The following is a 21232-nucleotide window of genomic DNA, read 5'->3' as shown; positions in this document are numbered from 1 at the left end:
AACTGTGGTTAAAAAAGACAAACAAAACTTTAAAGAGTAAAAATACAAAGCCTCATCACTCATCAGATAGACATATCCATTAACTCTTTCAGAGAGCTAATCTCAGCTATTAGTCAATACACTCTCTCACTCTTTGTGTGGCCATTTGTCCATAATACTGTGTCCCTTGAGAGAGAGACTGATAGAAAGAGAGAGAGCAGTAGAAGAAAACTTAGACAGAGACAAAGCACGAGGCAGAGATTGAAGAACCTCCAGAAAACAAAGAATAGGAACAATGAGACTGTAGAGAGAGAGAGACAGAGGGAGAGAAAGAGGTAAATGTGACCAGCTAAGGTAGACAGGCCTAGGGGTCTTCTAATTAAGTGAGGATGGGAGAGGCCGGCGGCCTGGTAAATGACTCTGTCACTTTAGTAAATGGACTTGGTAAGGAGTGAGGAGCCACACAGCTGGCATTTCCATTAGCACTTCCAGGTGACCCACCACCATATACACAGACACAGAGAAGAAGAAGAGGAGAGAAAGAGGGAAAAGCAGGAGACAAATGCTGCTTTTCCTTATTTTCTCTCACAGGAGTCACCGTGTGGAAGTCATGCCTGGTAGGTGTATGGTGATGTGGAAAGAATAATATGCTAATACTGTATTCATGTTGTCCTTTGAAATCACTTTGAGGGAGCTTAAAAAGAGGTTTTTAAATATTGCAAATCCTCATACTTCCTAACTGGGTCTGGCGAGGCCTGCTTTGCCTTTAAGAAATAACTTCACGAAAATCCCAAACTATTCCCAGTGCTGTCAGGCATGAGCAACACCGTTAAACCAACTGGTGGTTAAGGCACAAGACTGAATACAGTAACGTGCGCCTCAAAGATGCTCTGCAGGTCATACTAGCTTCTGATTGGCCTGATCCAATGACAATCAGTCAGAGCCCATGCTTGCGCCCCAATCAGTGTCAAGCAACAGGAGCACCGATTGTACTGCCGATTGATTGTGATTGAGAAGAAAGGGGAGGAGGGGTAGATGGAGGGAGAGAGAAACCATTAACCTCCCTATCCATCTCACCCTCTTTTCTAACCCTATCAGTCCGCTCTATCACAGCATCCTTTGGGAAAAGATGTCGGAGTAAAACAGAGAGAGATGAGAGAAAGACAGAGCTATCTAGTGACAGCTAGACTTCCATTAGGACTGATAGCATCACGCCAAAGACAAGTGTCTGAGCACACTTTTCTGATGGGGCACGCACACATTCAATCAACCACAAGTGAGAATGATACAACGGAAAGAGGGAAGTGAGAGAAAAGGCAGGGAACACAATTAAGTGAAATAGAGAGAGAGAAGGAAGTGAAGCTTGAGAAATTAAAAGGAATGGACACTATCACTCTCTAGAAATGATGGAATATATCTGCCACTGTTTTGGAATTAGCCTCACTTTTCTCTACGCTTTCATTCTTCTCTCTTACCAATTTGACTTATTTATACCTAAAGTGAATGTTCTGTAGAAGTGTATTGCTTTTACAAAGAAAGGACAAAAGGTTTATAAATGTAGGAATCTACATCAATTTGAGTGAGCACTAACATGTCATTAACAGTGTTGTGTTTGAGTATGTTAGGACAGCATGTCAGTCCTGTGCTGAGGAAGGTGCTTTAATGGTGTGAACTCTTGTAATTGAGTGCCATATACCTACATGGCTACACCGCCACCCCCACCACTACTTCTCCCTTCTCATCACTGTACTCCCGTCTTCGCCTCGCTGCACCAGGTCTATTAACATTTACATAACAATGACCACCTCCTTGCTCACAGTATGTGAGTGTGTGTGTGTGTGCGAGTGTGTGCAGGACACGCAAGAGCTAATTCAAGATTTACACTGTCAAGCCGGTGTGTGGAAAAGATGAACTAGAGTCATGCTTATACATCTTAATGAGCAGGTTGGACGCTTAGTGGGATCAGTAGCTAAACAAGAATGACAAATATATATTTAAAAAAATGTATGAAACTTGGTGAAAAAGTTCCTTTTCTTCAGGCATTTAAAGCAAATCACATTTCCTCACAGTTACACGTACGATCTAAATGATGAAACAAAGTGTCAGCCAACAATGGCTGATGATGTTCAAATGCTGCATTATGCACTTGTTAACTTCAGCAGGCCGGAGTTTGATAAATTATGGAAAATTAATCTTTGAGCTGCTTAGAACTGACTGATTAGCTGTATCCAGTTCACTAAAATGTCAGTCTTGATTGATACAACCAGCTGCTTGTTATGTGTGTTGATGTCAGTCTGTGCTAATGTGTTTGCTAACGAGATTGGCAGCGAACCACACACACACACACACACACACACACACACACACACACACACACACACACACACACACACACACACACACACACACACACCACACACACACACACACACACACACACACACACACACACACACACACACACACACACACACACACACACACACACACACACACACACACACACACACACACACACACACACACACACACACACACACACACACACACACACACACACACACACACACACACACACACACACACACACACACACACACACACACACACACACACACACAGGATTGATGTTTGATATTACTTGATGAGGCCTTGTTGAGAGAGCCAACAACACGATGCAGAGTATTGTTTGCTATTGTAGGGACTCACAGAACTCAAGAACTCTGTATTTGTGAGCATGAATACAGATTCCTTGGAGGGATGAGAGTCTCCGTGAAATGTGGACGGGGAAATCTCTTTCAGATGATGAATGGAAAGTCAGACAATGATGTTAGCCCACACATACACACTCGAACCCAAATAAATGTTTGGGTGCTGAGTTTGTGTCCAAGACCGGCAGATGTGGTTGATTTGAACACATGAAACATCACCTAAATTAAATGCAAAAGTGGCATACATGCTTTTATATGCTCACACATGCACACACTCGCCCACTAACAACAACAAAGGTTGCCTCATCCATACACAGAATACATAATTTCTCTCCTCTTTATCAAGCCCTCCAAGTCCTGCTCGTGTGTTTCTGAGATGTTCCCCTTTCCCACACCAGAGGGGATGAATATTCATGCGTTCAGCAATTAGCCAGCACCACACTCCAAACCGCTATCATATGCATGGCTGCCATCAAAGACACAATGATGTGCGTGTCCGTGTGTGTATGACACTGCAAGACGGGTACAAAGTGAGCAAGAATGGCAGCTGTGGCATCAAATTCTGTCAGAACTTTCTATCTTTTTGGCTACGAAACAAAAAGAAGAAATTATTTGATGATGGGAAGTCTCGACTGAGCCAAGACACCTTGTGATGATTTCCTACTGTGGCAGTTTTTGCACAAACAAGAAATGCTCCAAAAAGTCAGTGTTGACTGAGGGTGACATTCTTCCAAGTGAAGCTTTTCGTACTTTATTGTGAAAAGAAAATGACTTTGGCCAATAATTGGCACCTAAGTTACTAAACCGATAGTATTTCTTCATGGCGATAATGACACCGTTAGGAGATAGGAAATGGGTGTGTGTGTGTGTCTATGTACAGCATAAAGCTTGGAGTTGACTTAATGAATTTGTAAAAAAAAAATCAGCTGGTGCAGACTTTAACATGTGTGGATTACACACACAGTCAGATGTGCAAACGTGATAAAAACAAGCACACTAACAGAATAACATTAGCTACAGACAGAATATAAATTATTCAAATGTCCTACAATAACATACTGTCTCATGAAATGCACACACATACACACAAACAGCAGGCCGTCCTCTCCTGCTGTCATAACCTCCATTGATAATAATGACAGTGATGAATTTAGCTGGAACAGAGCGAGTCATAAATCACTGGGCCTCGCCCCTAACTCTGACTCACTGCCCGGGCCTTCATTTGTGTGCAAGAGTGAGTCGGTGTGTGTGCGTGGGTGAGAAAGGGGCAGAAGGGAGGACTTGTCGTGGGCTACGCATCAGTGGATATGTCCAGTGACACCTTAATGTGCTTGGCTTGTCTGTGGAACCCCCGCAGGCAGCCAGCTACACACACACACACACACACACACACACACACCCACACCCACACCCACACCCACACACAGAGACAGAGATGTCTCATTGCGGGATGAAAGTCGTGCTGTGTGTATCTATTTCATGAGAAAATTGGGAAAAGGGAAGATGGTTGCATTCCTCATTCATCTTACTGGTGTGTGTTTTGTGTTTGTGTGTATGTGTGTGTGGTACAGTTGCACCCTGATACAGCTCAAAACCAGTCTCCTACCGCCATCAATTACACCATTTTCCATCTCTGCCTGCTTTAAGAAACAGACCAAGTGTGTGTTTGTGTGTGTGAGAGAGGGGGGGGGGAGAAAAGAGGGACACGGCAGCAATAGTGAGAGATCATTAAAAACATGGGAATGGGATCAGTAAAAGGCAGTTGAGATGGGAAGACTCAATTTGGGCTTAGATGGAAACATGGGAGCGTGTGTGTGTGTGTGTGTGTGTGTGTGTGTGTGTGTGTGTGTGTGTGTGTGTGTGTGTGTCAGTCTAGGCATGGATTTATAAAAGTAGGGAGGAGGGGGGCAAGGCGGGATAGATGGAGGGCAGAGGGATAAAGATGAGGGTAGGAAGGAGGGCGAGAGAAGGGAATTGCCCCCTCTAGTCATTAGCGCTGGAACGAGGGTTTAGCTAGGAGGTCTGGCAACCGCAGCCCCCCGCTCTGCTTAACCCGAGCCTGCTAACCATTAATGGGGATCAAACACACAGCGAGATGAAGGTGAATGTGTGTAAGAGGGAGAGTGTGTGTGAACGTGAAGGGGGGAAGTTTGAAGAAAAGGGCATTATGGGAGGTTGATAGAGACGGAACATCCTTGAGTGTTAACGGTTGAGGGTGTGTGTGTGTGTGTGTGTGTGTGTGTGTGTGTGTGTGTGTGTGTCCTTTGCTCCTAAATGCTCTAGCTGCCAAGATAAAGTGGAGCAGGCGGCAAAGTCACAAGGACACTTACACAAAAACTGTGAATACCTCCACTTTCATCTCCACATATCGGCTACTCCACAGTCTGAACCCTATAGTGAGCACGACATTAGCAGTCTTCAGAACTCACAATTGACTCAAAATTCATTGAACTTTATACTCATTAAAAAAAGTTACATTTTACTGACAACACAAGGCAAGAGTCCTTAGTGTAACAGCTAATGCTATTTACAACTGATACTGAAGCCACATACTGATGTACAGGGAGACGCAACCATAAAGTATTATTGATTATGTAAAATTCAAGAGGATGACATTGACTGAACTGAGACTCATGAAAACCTTATCCAGTCTTGCAGTGCTGTATTAACTGTTCAAATGTATAGCATAAGACATACACTTCTGTGTTTTTATAATTCAGTATTTGGGATTAAAATAATAATAATAATAACTGGGTTTTTTGTCGCATGTGTAAATCACACTTTCAAAACACCACAATCGATACAATTGCACTTATTCTCTGCTGTTCTTCACATTGACAGGTTTAATGACTTATAAGGACAGGAGTCACTTGGCACTTACTTATACGATTTTTTTATAATTTTCTTACCGAAACTCCGGTATCATATTGGTATTTCAAACATCACCCTGTCCTTTCTTAGGAAGTAGTTTATTTTCGAATATGACTAAAATATTACAGATTAGCAATTTAATTACAGCAGCTCCAGTCATGGACCAGCGGCGTTTGTAAAAAAAATAGGGAAAAGGGAAAGAAGATTTAATTTTCTGGCCAGGCTTTGGTTAAGCCAGCTACACAATAGACTCGCCTTGCCTGGAACACTTTCCACAAACCAGACCTCAGACACATCCCTCACCCTTTTTAATCCGACCATCTTTCCCCCAAAGCTCATTTTAGATCTATTAAATACGGACATATTCGCATCATGTACAAACCCACGTTCCTTTCTCCCCTCCTCCCTCCATCTCTGCTTCCTTCACTCAGCTCACTAATGAGACAGAAAAACAAGGGGAGCAGCTGGGCCTCGGGAGCAACAGTGATGCGACGCGCTCTCCTCCGCCTCCCCTTCCTCCCCCGTCACCAACTCCCCATCAAAGTAGACACAACTCTCACCAGCAGTGTGGCTGGTAATGACCACGGGCACACACACACACACACCACATGTGACCTATAACACACCCTGTATGTCTGTGTGGGTAATGTCTTGATTATAAGTGAACCATGATATGGTGTGTGTGTGTGTGTGTGTGTGTGTGTGTGTATCCACCAACATATTATATATAAATGGTAACATATATAAATGGAGCCCTATGTGATAACTAGGCCTTGTTAGTCCTGCACCTGTGGTTGGTGCTGTGTTGAGGCACAATGGATATGAAAGCTAATGATGGCTACATACATACACCCACCATTACAACACATATACTGTGTGTGCCTCCCTCATGTAAGAAATTCATAAATGTAATCACATGTTCCACTTGTTATGCAGACATTGGGTACAACCATGCAACTATTGCTGTATTCTATGTACGCATTGTTGCATTTTTGCGTGCTTCAAATTGTGCATCTCAAACACTGAGCTCACCTGTTTGTCGGTCAGCGTGTAGATGTGCTGCTGGTCCGGGCTGAACAGCATGTCTCTCAGTAAGGGATTTCCTGCCTTGCTCACAGTCACCTTCTCGTAGAGCACCGCTGGACGGCTGGGATTCACAGAGTTCACCAAGATCTAAAAGGAAACATAGGAGGTAACAGTTAAAATAATTATCTAACACTCAATATTCTCAATAATAGATACAAGAATCACTTAATTCTGTGTTAATAGCAGTACTGAATATGGTATCAGTATTGTGAACATGGACATGGGGTAATTGCATGGATAGGAACATTATTTACTAGGTGTTATTTCAACTGTAGAAGAAAAACACTCTAAAGAAAACATTTTTAAAACTGAAACAATTAAAGGTAGTGATGTAAATGAAAAAACATTGTGATCCTGAAAGCCGAGAAAGAATAAGAGTGAGCCACTATCTTTGCATTTCAATGAAAATGTAATCATACAATACACCTGTAGACAAATGTAACCATTTATCTCACAGTGCAATTAAGTAAGCCTGAGCAAACACACATACACACACGCAAACGCGGACCCTCACATTTTCTTTGTAAGCTTTTAGCGAATAATTTGCCCAGATATGGAAAGTAATGGTGCTGATATGAGATGGGAGATTGGCTGGCTGGGGATGGCTGAGAGCCAAAGTCATCTCGGCAGCAAATGAAAAGCACAGAGCGACGGGGGGGTGGGCAAGTATCAGCTCTCCATTACTGAGCTTTGTCGACTCGCACTGCTATCAGCCCACAGTGACAAGGGAAGGGACAGCAGGCAATGACTAGCTGCAAAATGATACCGAACACCCACACACACACACACACACACACATAAAAGCAGACAAATAGGTTCACACTTAGATAGATGAAAAATGATAAGATGGGAACACACACACACACACACACAGCGATTGATACGCATATGATAAAATGTGTTTTGATAGATATGTACATGCGTGCGCTCACACAGAGAAGGAGGTGCACATGTGGACGCTAAGCGCACACACTTTGCGATAAAAAAATGTATTTACAATCTCACCAAAAGAAGACTATCCCATTATCTTTCACTGCATGTGTGTGTGTGCGAGAGAGAGCGAGAGAGAGAGAAAGCTCATAAGGCTGTGATGAAGCACTGGAGATGAGAGAAAATATGGATGTTATTATCTAGATAATGGGCTCGTAAATAAAGGATACATTTCATTCAAGGATGGCTCGCACACACCAACACATGTGGCAATATAGTTTTTAAACACAGACAACCCGAATCAGGATGAAATGCGCCTGACACACACAAACGCATAAAAATCGTTTTTATTTAGTGGTTTCCCGTTATCATTTTCAGTATTTCTCGCACACAAAAAAGCTATTCCATTTGGCAGCAACATCTATCTCCAGACCAGAAGCCCAAGTCCAGGTCATTGGCGAAGGACCAGTCCCCTTCTAGACTGGTTTTGTTCACAGAATAATAGAGAGAATAAAAGTCTGTCTTTCTGTCAGACTTCATATCTTTGGTTTGTATCCATCTGCTATCTCTCTGTGCATCTTCCAGCCCTAAAATGTCAAATGTACAAACGACTGTCTCTTTACAGTTTTTCTCACTTTGTCCATTCATTCCACTATGAATTTAGGGACTCAAACACTCTTTGTTACTCTCTTTATTCTCTCACAACGCATTCCCTTTATCTGAGTATGAAGATCATATGCACTGCTCACATTTAAGAATAAAAATATGAGAGGGGAAAGTGTGATAGGTGAGAAAGAGAGAAAACAGAAGAGTGGGCAAGTAAGAGTAGGTGACGTGTGAAAACAACAGGTAATACATTGTCTCAAATCAGTTTATTCCACCGGCACTGCAGCCAAGGCTGGCCGGAGGATATGGAAACCAGGAGGCAGAACAAAGGACTATGGAACATATAAACTGAACAGATGGATGGATGAGAAACATTTGTCTAATTCAATCAAACTGAGCTACTGCGCCTGGGAAACAAGCACTACAATCTAATAATCAGGTTAAGAGGGCTAGCTGTACGTTGAGGAGGGTTAAGAGCTTCTACTAGAAGTGTACATATGTGTGTACAATCATGTTTGTGTATATAAAAGCATGCCTGTGCATATGACTGTCAGTTTACACTTTCTACAAGCACCTGTAGTGTAGTAACATGCACACGCATATACATTCACAGGTTTATGTTTACATACGAATATATCTATATGCACAGCTCAATGTGAATGTGTATGTTTGTGTGTGTCAAGAAATCAATGCAATAGTCAGTGATGATTGGAGCTGTGCTGCTGCTGTCTTCTCTGTATTGCTTAGCTTTCCACTAAGTGGTTGATGGATGGATTCATCGAATGATACTGTGTTCAAGGAAAAAGCCCATCTCTACTCTGTTGTCAACATGTATAATGTAACATTAACAGACTTTAAACACATTAGGGGCACTTTCTTAAGGAAGGACGCAAAGAAGCATTGAGAAAGGGAGGAGAGGACGAAGACAAAGCAGAGGAGTTAGGAGAGAGAAATAATGAATAGCCAAATCCATGTGTAAGCATATGAATGATTGCAGATTTCTAAAAATGGCTCTGATGTAAAACTTCAAACTTGACTAAATACTCAAAAATGCTAATCTAAGATCTTCAATGACCTAAAACTGCTTTCCTTCCTGGATTATTAATTTGCTTCAACTATTTTCTCTGGAGAGAAGTGGCTTTAAAATCTTTAAAAAAAACAACCACAATCTAAGGCGGGAAAATGAGTGAAAGAAGTTGTTGAATAACTTATAGTGCATTCCTATAAAGTGGCCCTTTTTTAACATCCCTCAACATCTGCAGGATTTGTAATATAATCCATGATTTTCCCTGTCGGCAACATGCTTCTTCATATTCAGAACCATGCATAATTCCTGTCTGAGAAAAATAAAATGCACCATCACCACATTTAAACCATCATCCAACCTGTCTTCCCTTTCCTCCCTCTCCTTCTTCTACAGTATCCTTGTATTTGTATCTGTTCCCTGTGCATTAACACCTCCCTAAACCCGCCAATCTACCCCAAATCCCCTAATGCCAGGTTTTATCTGTGCCAGGCAGGCCTGGTTAGCTCTGATAGACACACGGGATAGCTAGCTGGCGATAGGGAGGGGGAGAGAGTTTCCCGATAAGACAGTGGCACGTCAATGAGAACGTTGGCTGTCATAGCCGCTAGTGACAACTGATGGAGCTTGTGCACATGAAAGTGAGAGACTTAGAGGGAGAGAAAGATCATCCATTTTGTGTATTTTGTTGCATGGATGTACTATGGGAAGAAGGGATAACGGGAACAAGAATAAAATAAAGTAAAGGGAGCAAGGGAATGATGAAGATTTGAAGGAGCTGAGAAAGATGGAAGAGCAAAGAAAGAAACCTATTGTGTAGAAATATTGACTAAATACTCAAAAATGCTAATCTAAGATCTTCAATGACCTAAAACTGCTTTCCTTCCTGGATTATTAATTTGCTTCAACTATTTTCTATACGCAGTACATTTAAAATAAGTAAAAGGAAGAAAAAGAGGGAAATGTAGGACTTCAAAGACTCTGAAAAAGAATAAACCCATGGAACGAAAAAGAATGAAAGTATCCAGGTGTTGCAGGTCTGACTGAAAGACATCATGCACCAGCCTATCATATAGCTGCAGTAATTACTTTTGACATTACAAAGCAGATATGACTTGGTTCACTAAGAGCATGTGAGGAACGCACACACAAACACATATAACATACACTAACATTATAGAGGGGCAAAGTTGACATAACTAGGTCTACCCATGCATAAATGGTAACAGGCCCCACATTCCTGACTTTGAAGTGAAAGGGGGCCCCTGTGTGTATGTGTGTATGTGTGTATGTGTGTATGTGTGTATGTGTGTATGTGTTTAAGGGGCCCTATTGAAGTAGGGAATTCAGTGTGGCCCTCTCAAGAACAAAAGGAAATGAAGAAAAGCACCAAGAGGGTCATGAACAGAGGAGAGAAAAGTGTCCGGGCTCGACAGCCATTGGCCTGTGGGAAGGAGCCATGAAGTGGGTGAAGGAGTGAACAACAGATGAGAATATTCTGTATTAAAGGACTCAAGTACCTGGGTGATCTTGTGCATTGTAATGTATGACATGGCTGTAGTAAGCTAGGTCTTACGGTTGTTAATGTTACCAATTTCCATGTTCATTTCAATTTGGGGATATCAATATTTTCATCCACCAACAAGCCTCATAAATCATGATCATTTCTGTGATTTCTAACACATTTCCTTTTATACTGCTGTTAAATATTCTGAGAAAGTTATCAAAAGTCGCTACTAAATGTGGTGAGAGATGTTTCAACTGCTGTTGCCAAGTACTAGAATGAACTCAATGACCCTCAGCGTTAAAGTCAATGTAAGCTCTTCAAGTTCTTGAAGTGATCTGAAAAGAATTTGAAATTAGATTTCATGAAATATAGGAAAACTCCATCCAATAATTAAGATTGTGTAATCAAAAAGCTCAAAAGCTATAGTGTTATCAGAGAAAATATAATCTTAGCTGAAATACTCGCATTTTGCCTTTACCCTGACCTTACAGACATCCTACATTTTGTGTCTGCAATATATTCACAACTCATACAGCAGTCCATCATATTGGGTTCGGAGGAGACTACCTAATGACAGCTCCATGTAAACGTCTCCCATATCCTCTGTGTCCCTCTTTAAGCTGTGTCTTCTATCTGCAGCCGGGGCGTTCAGATAAAAGGCAGAAATCACTCACTTCCTATCGCACGGTGAGCGTGGCATAACTTGAGCGCAGCAAGGCACAAAACAAATCCATCAATTGTTCTGGATTTTGCCATTAGAAACATTCGAGAAAATACTTTTTGGAAATCACTGAATGTTTTTTGTTTAAAGGCTATTTTCAGTTCCTTACAGAAATGTTATAGAACAGGGCCTCTAGCACTGAATATACTCTCAAACGCACACATGCACAGTATAGTGAGTAGACAGTACACTTAATTATGTCATGGTGCTGCTATTTATTGTTAGTGAGAAGAGAGCCCTGGATACATGAAAACATTTGATGGAAAAAGTTGTTTTATCGAGCAAAAAAACACATTTTTCCCCCTATAGCTCCAAGGTTGTGTGTGTGTGTATGTGTTTGAGTGAGTTAGAAGCTAGGAGCAGATGGAGCATCACACGTGAGTGAGTGATTGCCCCGATATCTCTATAGGACAAATCCCTCACCACCAGCACCACAATCCCAGACACATGCATACACAGTATATACAGCCAACACATAGTATGGCTCAGAGTAAACCTGTACCATATGTGGGTCAGACAGCCTTTCCTTCAACAGCTCCAAGACAGACAAAGAGCTATGGTGACAATGATAGAGGAGGCGTTCACTCAAACAAACACTAACACACATACACACACACAGTGGAATGTCACTGTGGCTGTTATCAAAACACAGTGTGTGTCTGGAGCGGGTTATTTTAAGGTCTGGGAAGGAGAGCAGATGCAATCATGAATTTTGCTCATTTTTTATTCAAGTCGAAAAGAGCTTTATTGGTGTGACATTTGACTGAATTAGCTTGAATGCATTTTGCTTGCTTGTCATGGCCATTTCTACTGATCATAATTCCATTGTTGAGGTTTACTAGAATAGATTTACATTGTTCAATGTTCCAAAATCGCATTGGTTTCTCATACAGCATCTCTGTATAGTATGTGTATTCACTCTCTGTCCTAAACGCCTTGTTGGAGCTCCTGCCCCCCCCCTCCCCTCCCTATGAGCCCACTGTGCTCTGATGTGTGTTTATGTGTTAAAATGGCGTTTGTTAGCAACCAGAAAAGACACCAGTAATGACAAACAGATGAGAATGCTGCGTGGGGTCTGGACTGGGTGCCGTGTTGGCGGGACGTTGCGGGGCTCGCTGCTCCGCCCTTTGAGACTTGAGGAGCCGACAGTGTGAGCTGTATTACTGGTGTCGTTTCCTGGTTGCTGCGTGGGGTCTGCAAGACAGCGAGACACGGCAAAACTCAGCCTGAGCACACGCACGTGAGTGTGTGGCGAACTGTGAGTGAGTGGAGATCCACGCAGTTGCGGCTGAGAAAAGCTCTATGCTGATAGTTGTGTTTGATAGTGACGCCAGCAAGGGATGCTGGTGTGTGAGGAGCTCCACGGATTGGTCCATTTGGACCAATTGGTCCATTGGGTCGTCGTTACGTCACTTGCTTCCCGGGGGAAAAATATGGAAAAAGAAAAATCTCCAACGAGGCGTTCTGGGGCAGCATGGACAGGACTTTTCTGTGTTAGAGTTTTACTCGCTACAGGGTGTACTTTGAGGGTTTGTGACTCTGCAGACCGTTTACATGCAGAAAAAGCTACATAACACACAAGGGGACGGGTAATAACCGGAAAAGCATGACATGGGACCTTTAAAGAAACACAAAATTATCGTTTGAATATCATTTACATATCCCGTGTTACATTGAATTATTGTTTTTTTTGCAAGCCTCCACATTGAACAAAAAAAAATGAAAAATAGAAAAGTCTAGTCCAATTAACAAATTATTTTAGACAAATCCATTTAATCATCTAGCTCACCTGCGCAGTGTGACAATATGTATGTAGAAGTGTTTAATATTTGTTGGGTAAGTAGTATGTATACAACTGGATACATTACATTTAATACCACACAGGTTTTGTGAGAGTTTGTAAAAGGATGTTTTTCATATAGTTTTGCTCTTTACGGTAACATGAGGCGAGTCTACAAATGATCATTCTGTGGGTGAAGAATTCCTTTATGATTACTAATTTGTTTATGTCTATTTATATAAGTAGATATGTAAACACACCATAGAGTAAATAACCTTGAAGAAGAAAAGAAAGGGAATGAAGAGAGTGAGTCGCACAACAAATCACCTCTACGGTTATTTTTCCACACATTACTGACACTAATGTCATGGAGGCGCCTGTAGTTGGAAGCACAAAGAATTATGGGTTTTCAAGCGCTCGTCTATCATTATCACTCCACCATTAAAAGACCATTCTCTAAAAGTCATCTATTTTTATCTTTCTGATGTTTCTACACAAGATGTGTTCCTACTGCCGTCAATCTAATGTTCATTTGAGGTGAGATTTTGCTTGTCAGGAAGAATTTCATGAGCACTTTATTCCTCTTGCAACACAAGTGACAGAATATATTTGTAAATGAAGCCCATTTTGAAGCTTCACCTGACAGCTTTAATCAAAGATCTTGAATCTGACATCAAGCACTCATCAATGACTTTAAATATGTTTCTGTGTTATCCGGAGTATTCTGTCATATCAAGTTGCTTCCTTTGCCTACTCTTATTGACTGGCTTTGGTATTCAGCCACATGTCTACACCATGGTTATTCATGTGTGAGCTTGTGGCCTTTCACCAGCAGAGCTTAGAAAAGGTCACCACACACACACACACACACACACACACACACACACACAGGCAATGAAAAAACTAAAAACAAAGAAAAGGAACAAAGCCCCCCTGAAGCGCGCGCATGCATGCAATATACTGTAAACACGGTGAAAGTAAGTGAGCTGGTTTAACAGCAAATTAAACCCATTCATCACTGTTGAGGCCTTTTAATCCTCATGCTCGCTGAAATTAAAAGACCTTGTCATTGCTCTATCCCTGTATCTCTTACCCATGTCTCGCTCCTCAGCCTTCCACTGCGATGCATTTCTCTCCGTTTCCCTCATTCATCTCCTGAGTATTCACCTTTTTTCCCTGCTCTCCACTTTTCCCTCCAAATTAAATGCCTTTCGCTTGCAGTCGTCAGATAAGTGTGCGTAGCGAGTCGCTAGACAAGGCGCGGCGGCGGCGGCATTTCATCTTCCGACCATCGCTAAATCACGCTAACTCAATCATCTGCATGGAGTTACACACACACGCAAGGCTGCGGGTGTGAAAGCAGTGCATGGAGAGAGGTGCTTTACTCTGACTGATTTTATCAGCTGTCTTGCAAACGGGGGAAGAAATTGCACCACAACATTATCATATACAATAAGATGAGACTCGAAGATAGAGCTTTTCAATTGAATGCCTTTTTAGTGTCGCCATTCAAATGAGAAAAGACCTCCTCTTACATTGAGGCGCAACACAAATCCCTTATGGGATATCTCAACCGAGACAATATTACACATTTACATCAAAGACTGCTGAGAAGATATTTATGTTAAAGACATAACGTGCATGCATTTAAAGATGTAATATTGATACGGCTATGGCTGCTTGCTCAGAAGAATAGCAACCTGGCGCGTGATCTCCCGCTCTGGCGTCTTTGGGCCACTGCTAACCCTTATAGCCAGTTAGGAAACATCGAGAGCTAACAAGCTGCTGGCCTTATCAGACAGGAAGGTGGGAAACTAAACAAAGATTGGGATATGTGCTAAATGCAATGAGGGGGGACCGATGCTATCGTCTACGGAGTGTGTATGTGGCTTTGAAGAGAAGTGGAGCACAATTAAACACAGGAAGAGATCGGCTGGGGAGTCGAGTGTTTGTGTTGGAGTGGGGGAGGGCGTGTTTGTGTGAGTGAAAGTGTGTGTGCATACAAAGGGTGTTTCTCAATCGCGAGTAAAGCTGCTTCAGAGCCACTATTTCAAGCATACTACGTCATCGAGTGCCGCCGAAGTACTGTTCCAATCTCCAGCATACTTGGAAATCTACCGAGCCCGGCGTACTCCGTTTGGAGAAATATCGAGTCTGCACATGAGTAGACTTCGCGGTCTTAAAATCCCCACAATGCTTTGCGCACGGACCAATTTCCCCAAATCTGTGGCGGAAGATGTAAGGCGGGGCCTCTCATATGACGCACACCTGCACACTTGCTAGCTGTTCCACACTTCGTTTTCCGAATGCCAGGAAGTATTCTTGACTCGCTTCTGAAGCAAGATGCTCGGCAGACATGTGCTACCAAGCAAGCGTACTCGCGATTGAGAAGCACCCAAAGTGTGCAAGGCTTGTCTATCAATTTGAAGCAGAATGCTTGCTGCGGTGAATTTGCGCAATTGTGTGTAGTTCATCTAAATCAGTCACATTTAATAGGCATCAATTAATAGAAATGAAGAACGTAAACACACTCCCACTCCTGATGCGACACTACGCAGCGCCGCTTGACCCAGCATTTACCGACTAGATCAGCCATTCACTAGAATTGCAGCGAATGGGACCTAATCGTCAGCTGTAATTACCAAGGTAGGTATGTGTGCGAGTGTGTGTGTGTGTGTGTGTGTGTGTGTGCGAGTGTGTGTGTGTGCGTCTTCCTGTGGGAGAGCCAAAGTGATTACATGGCCACTGGTGCCTCTAATAGCCTCTTTTAGGGAGAGAGAGCGGGAGAGATGAGTGATTTCCATCTTTCTTGGGAAGGACCAGAATTATGGCGGAGGAATATGGTGGTTAAGATGTGGGTCTGTTTTGACTGCACCGTCATGTTAGAGAGTGTGTGGGTGTGTGCAGATGTTTGTAATAGATGTAACACAAGAGGCTAATGGGAGCTAGGCCAAAACCACACCTCAGCGTAATGCGTGCCAAACCATTCCTGGCCACAAATACCTACCCCTTCTCCCCCTTTTTCATTTCTCCATCTTGGCCTCTGCTCGTTTTATTTAACCCCCTCTAAAAGCATTTCAGTGTTTTCCTCAGTTTCAACTTCTTTCCCTTCCTCTTTATTTTTGTTTTGACACTGTCCTTAACACCTAATCCCACTCTTTTTCTTGAGGTTCTCGCTCTTTTTCTCATAAGTATCTTCCTCTTTCCAAAACACAAGCAAAAAAAGACCTTACTCAGCTCTGACACACACCACAAAGACCCGTAAAGGGAAAGAACCCTCACTAAAGGGGAACAGAAAGAGAAAAATGACGTTAACAAATGTCAAGATGAGCACAGAAACCAGCGAACCAGAACATTATCAAGTTGGTGACACAAAATATGTTTTAAATTAAGAATAAGGTATCAATAGGAAGCCTGGTGGGTTAAACAAGAGGAGACGGAGGGAGTAAAGACAGAACACACACACACACACGCACACACATAATGTCTGGCAGTTGTAAAAAATGAGGAATGCAGATGCTGTTTGAAATGAGATTTTATAGCGTGGTTTAGAGGGATTTAAAGCAGTGGTTGGCACCGAGTGTGTGTGCGTGTGTGCGTGTGTGTCAATCATTGAGTGGCACTTTTAAAAGAATATCCTTTAAGTTTGGAGTTCCAGCAACCATTTACAAACTATTTAACAACTCCTATTTATTTTCTTGATCTTTAGTTTTTCTCTCATTTAGTGTTTAAAGTCAGGAAATTAAGTAAAAAAAAGCGTAAATTGACCAATATCTTGAATATTTTAACTAATATTCCATTTAAAACGACACCTTTGTGGAGCTGAAAACAGAAAGTGTTCTGTGATTTATTTTGTTTGATATATGTGTTATAGCGCACAAGAAAGTATGTACAGAGGACCTGCAGGTAGCTGAAGAGCAACAGTTAGCCTGCTGAATGAAAGCAACATCCAAGTCAGTATTTATAGCTGTCTGGGCTTTTTTCCATGTATTCTATACCATGCCATTTACTTTTTCTTGTTAAATTAAAGTGATAGTATCAAAACAGCTCGAGACCTACAGTTGATTACTCAATTATTACACTTTTTGACACTATTATACTTGATCATTTGAATTCATAGGATATCAGTAGAGCTCATTTTGTGATGGTTATCGCAATAGTAATTTTGTTGATATCACCAAACTGTCTTTTCAGTGTGTGAGTTGTATAACAGTATATAGTGTCAGGGGGGTAGAAAAAGAGCGTGGGGGAAAAACAAAGTTTTGGATTTGAGTCAAAAACACCAAAATAAGTGTCTTGTTATCGAGTTTTGGAGTGATGCATTGTTTGATCTGGAGGTCCGGGGGGGTTCCAGCTGTTGGCTTAACACGGCTGGACTCTATTTATGTTTGTCCAGGAGGCAGAACTCTGTTTTTCTTGGCAGGAAGCTACAATGTAATGCCTTCTGCTGAGAGTTGAGGAGAAAGACGTACAGATGGATGAGGTTTACGTTTATGATGTACCGAATCTGGACAGGAAGAGGGGGCGGGTTGCTTTTTTGCACATGACTCCAAGTAAACTTGAGGTGGTTCATTTGTGTGCATTCAGCTCTTTACACAATCTGAAAAATAAGAAGAGCAGTGAAGTAAAGGCAGTTTCCAGTATCTGTTGATAAACAAAAAATGGTTTAGAGAGCAGAGTTTGTTTTTTCCTGCGCACATATGCAACCAATAAGAAGTTTAATGTATTGCTTTTTCACTTCCTTTAGTGGAAGTTGCCAAGTTCTCTTCTCCACCCATGCAAAGAGATCCGGTCTGAAACCAAAACCTGACCTTGCAGTATGCCAAGACAAAATATCACTGTTTTTCTTTCCTTGCCCAGTTTCACCCCCTCATCCCTCATTCCCCAGGTGAAACTTGTTTCTGCCCAGATTACTAACTCTTCTTTGGGGGGGGGGAGCCCAGAGGAAAGTCCCTGGCTAGGGTTCTGGCCCGTTTGCGGGGAATCCACCTCTGAAACAGAGGAGAACTGGGAAAAATGCCACTAACAGGAACATAAACGAGAGTTGGAACAGTGTGGCTTTCCCGCCTCCCGGAAACTATTTCAACACTCTTTCTTCCACCGCTTCATCTCTGTGATGTTTATTCAGCATTCTTCTCTTCCTTACAGTTTTATATCTCACTCCATCTCACAGCTCAGTTCCCATTTCGCTTCCTCTCTCTCTCCCTCCCTCTGCCCGCTCATTCCACTCTCCCAGTGTGCTGTAATGGTCCGCAGGGACGGTCTTGGCTGCTGCCGACCAAATACAACGAGCATGACTGATTTAAGAGCCAAAGAACGGGCCTGGACAGAGGGAGGGAGAGTATGTGTGTCTGTGAGAGAGTTAAACTAAGGGAGGGAAAGTGACAAGTCCAGTACGAGCTGAAGTGAAACAATTAAACAACTGAAGCTGAGCGGCTGCAGTCGTCTAAATAAAAAGCACAGACTGAGAGACCACACATAAATGTACTAAATGCTACACTGTGCATTCCCGTGTGTGTGTGTGTGTGTGTGTGTGTGTGTGTGTGCGTGTGTGTGTGTGTGCGTGTGTGCGTGCGTGTGTGTGTGCGTGTGTGCGTGCGTGTGTGTGTGCGTGTGTGTGTGCGTGTGTGCGCGTGCGTGTGTGTGTGCGTGCGTGGAAAAGGGACAGCTGTGGCGTATAGATGGTGACATTTAGCAGATGTGACTTCCCTGTGTGCACACCGAGACATGACCTAGTCCCAGGTGCTTTTTAATCCCTTAGTCGTGGTATTACTCATTAAATGACTCCAATGAAAAGGAGGGGAATATGATCCTTTTTGACATTTGAACCTAAACCCCCTCGATTTCGAAATAGTAAAAATAATACAATAATTTCTCAACTTCTGACCTTCCCTTTTTTGGGTTTTAAGTCAACTCAGCATCTCCTGTGTTCATAAGTTTTGACACTGATATAAGAAGTGACAAAGTCAAAACAAAAATGCGACCATTTACAGGTAACACATAAGTTAACACATTTTCTGTTGCAAGTTTGTCAATTTGTAAACTTAGTCCCAGGATATTCTTTCCTGTAGTGCCCGGAGGTGGATACAAGTGTGAAATGATTTATTGTCTCCCGTCCATTGAGGTTAATACTCAAAACACGGAAGCAGACATTGTCCAGCTGCCAATAAGGTGAGCTGAGTAATAAATCATACAGCCACTACTTTTGAGTCCATGAAAATGTCCACAGGTAAAATGAACCACACAGAGGGTAGATTTCAAGCCTATGGGCCCAGATGGGTAGACATGTCGTTGGCTTCTATATGTAGGGTGCAAGTTTGGCATGCTGCACTCACATAACATCTATTAATACCTCCACTGTTCAACTGGGGGCCACTTTACACTGCCGTATATAACCGCAGGGTCAAAGAGGGCATACATTGACTATGTTGGTGTACAGTATGCACACATATAGGCTCCTGTGCATATATACATGCAACTCTCGTCTTGCAAAAGAGTTGGCATACGGACACACACACATATACACACACACTGTAGGCATGCTGTAGCAGTGTCAGAGCAGCTGGTACGACCAGGTGGAGGACAGATGCCCCGCCTCTGGTTTGGCCTGTGGCCACGGTAACACAATGGGGCCCGTACCGATAGCTGTAGTCTCTGGGGACGCGGTGGGGGTGGGTTAGGTTGACACCCAAAGCTATCCAGATGATACGGCCCACCCACGTTCAACCACATTCCTGCCAAATTATGACAATTAGAAGCAGAAATCAACGGGCTGTATGTTTCTGTGGGTTCATCTAGAGCTCAGCCACAGTAACAATGGCGACACCCAAATCAGCGGGGACATAACCCATAAAACCAGGAAGTGATTGTTTTTGCAATCTTAAGATGATGTTTTCATGAGTCTTTTGTTTTAAATAGCGGTAGTTTCCCACATTGAGGAACTGTGTTTATGTGCTTTACAGTTACACCAAACCATAACTAAAATATGATGTTGTAATGTGTTGAAAGAGCTGAGCAATCCCACAGGCAAAGAGTACAAACGGAGAGAAGGGCAGCGATGGGAAAAAAATAACGAGACCAAGCAAAGATAAAAGGAGGAATGATGGAGAAGAAAAGCTGAGTGATGAACGTGAGACCTTTTTGAAATCAGAGGCTGCTGGCTGACAATTACTAACAGATAACGTGTGTGTGGTTTATCTTTTTGAGTCAGAAAGAGACAAAGGCAAACGCAGAGAGAAGGAGAGAGCATAGTTTGTCTGAAGTGGCGGCCAGCTGGGTCAAATCTCATTCCTCTATGTCAGCAAGGGAGGACATGAAGGAGAGGGAAGGGGAAAGAGATCCAGCGGGGAAGGAAATAGGCAAAAAAAGATGATAGAAAGAAAACAACAGAAGACAAGAAAGGGAGACGAAGACAGTGACCATTAGTCATTTATTATCAGGAAGAGGGTTAGGACAAGATTTGAGTCTAGCCAGGAACAGACAGGAAGGAAGGAGGAAGTGACATGAAAGATAAATCTGTGCTTTTCTTTTCCTGACCAGGAAGTCTGTCTGTCTCATCAGTCTCTTCATTAGTCAACTTGGACTTAGAAAAACAAACCAAAACGAGAAGGTAAGGGGAGAATAACTCTCACACATACATCAAAACCTTGGCTGTCTTTAATTTTGCCTTGGGGTGTGCTGGGGCAAGAGAATTAAGAGCATTCAATACTTATATATACCTAAAAAAACATAACAACATGGACTCAAACGCATACATGCTTGAGTTTAAACTATGACACAGGCATCAGGATACTGTGCGCCACCATCAGCATTTAAGGAAATGCCTCCAGTGTCTGTGTGTGTTTATGCGTGCAGGCTCTGACACTGTCGCTAGGCATTCAATCTCATCCTCTTCCTCTTCCCTCTGCTTTCTAACCCTCTCTCTCAGTCTCCTCCTGCAGGGCACTGTGCTTAAAATAAAGTTTAAATCAACTCTAGTGAGTTAAACAAAATGGAGGTTGCAGCGTGTGAAAATTGT

The 21232-nt window shown here is 42.5% G+C and overlaps 1 protein-coding gene across 3 annotated transcripts in view; it reads right to left on the bottom strand.

Moving 5' to 3' along the window:
- plxna1b (plexin A1b) overlaps positions 1 to 21232 on the bottom strand; it is a 178216-nt gene that overhangs the window by 89255 nt on the left and 67729 nt on the right. For all 3 annotated transcript variants that reach the window (XM_034134973.1, XM_034134974.1, XM_034134972.1), the window contains one exon: positions 6594 to 6734. In XM_034134973.1, the coding sequence (XP_033990864.1) occupies positions 6594 to 6734 (141 nt within the window). The remainder of the gene's footprint in view (positions 1 to 6593; positions 6735 to 21232) is intronic.

This window comes from Trematomus bernacchii, unplaced genomic scaffold (assembly GCF_902827165.1).
Source record: "Trematomus bernacchii unplaced genomic scaffold, fTreBer1.1, whole genome shotgun sequence".
NCBI lineage: Eukaryota > Metazoa > Chordata > Actinopteri > Perciformes > Nototheniidae > Trematomus > Trematomus bernacchii.
The sequence above is the reverse complement of the archived record's forward strand: the minus strand, read 5'-3'. Positions and strand labels throughout refer to the sequence as shown.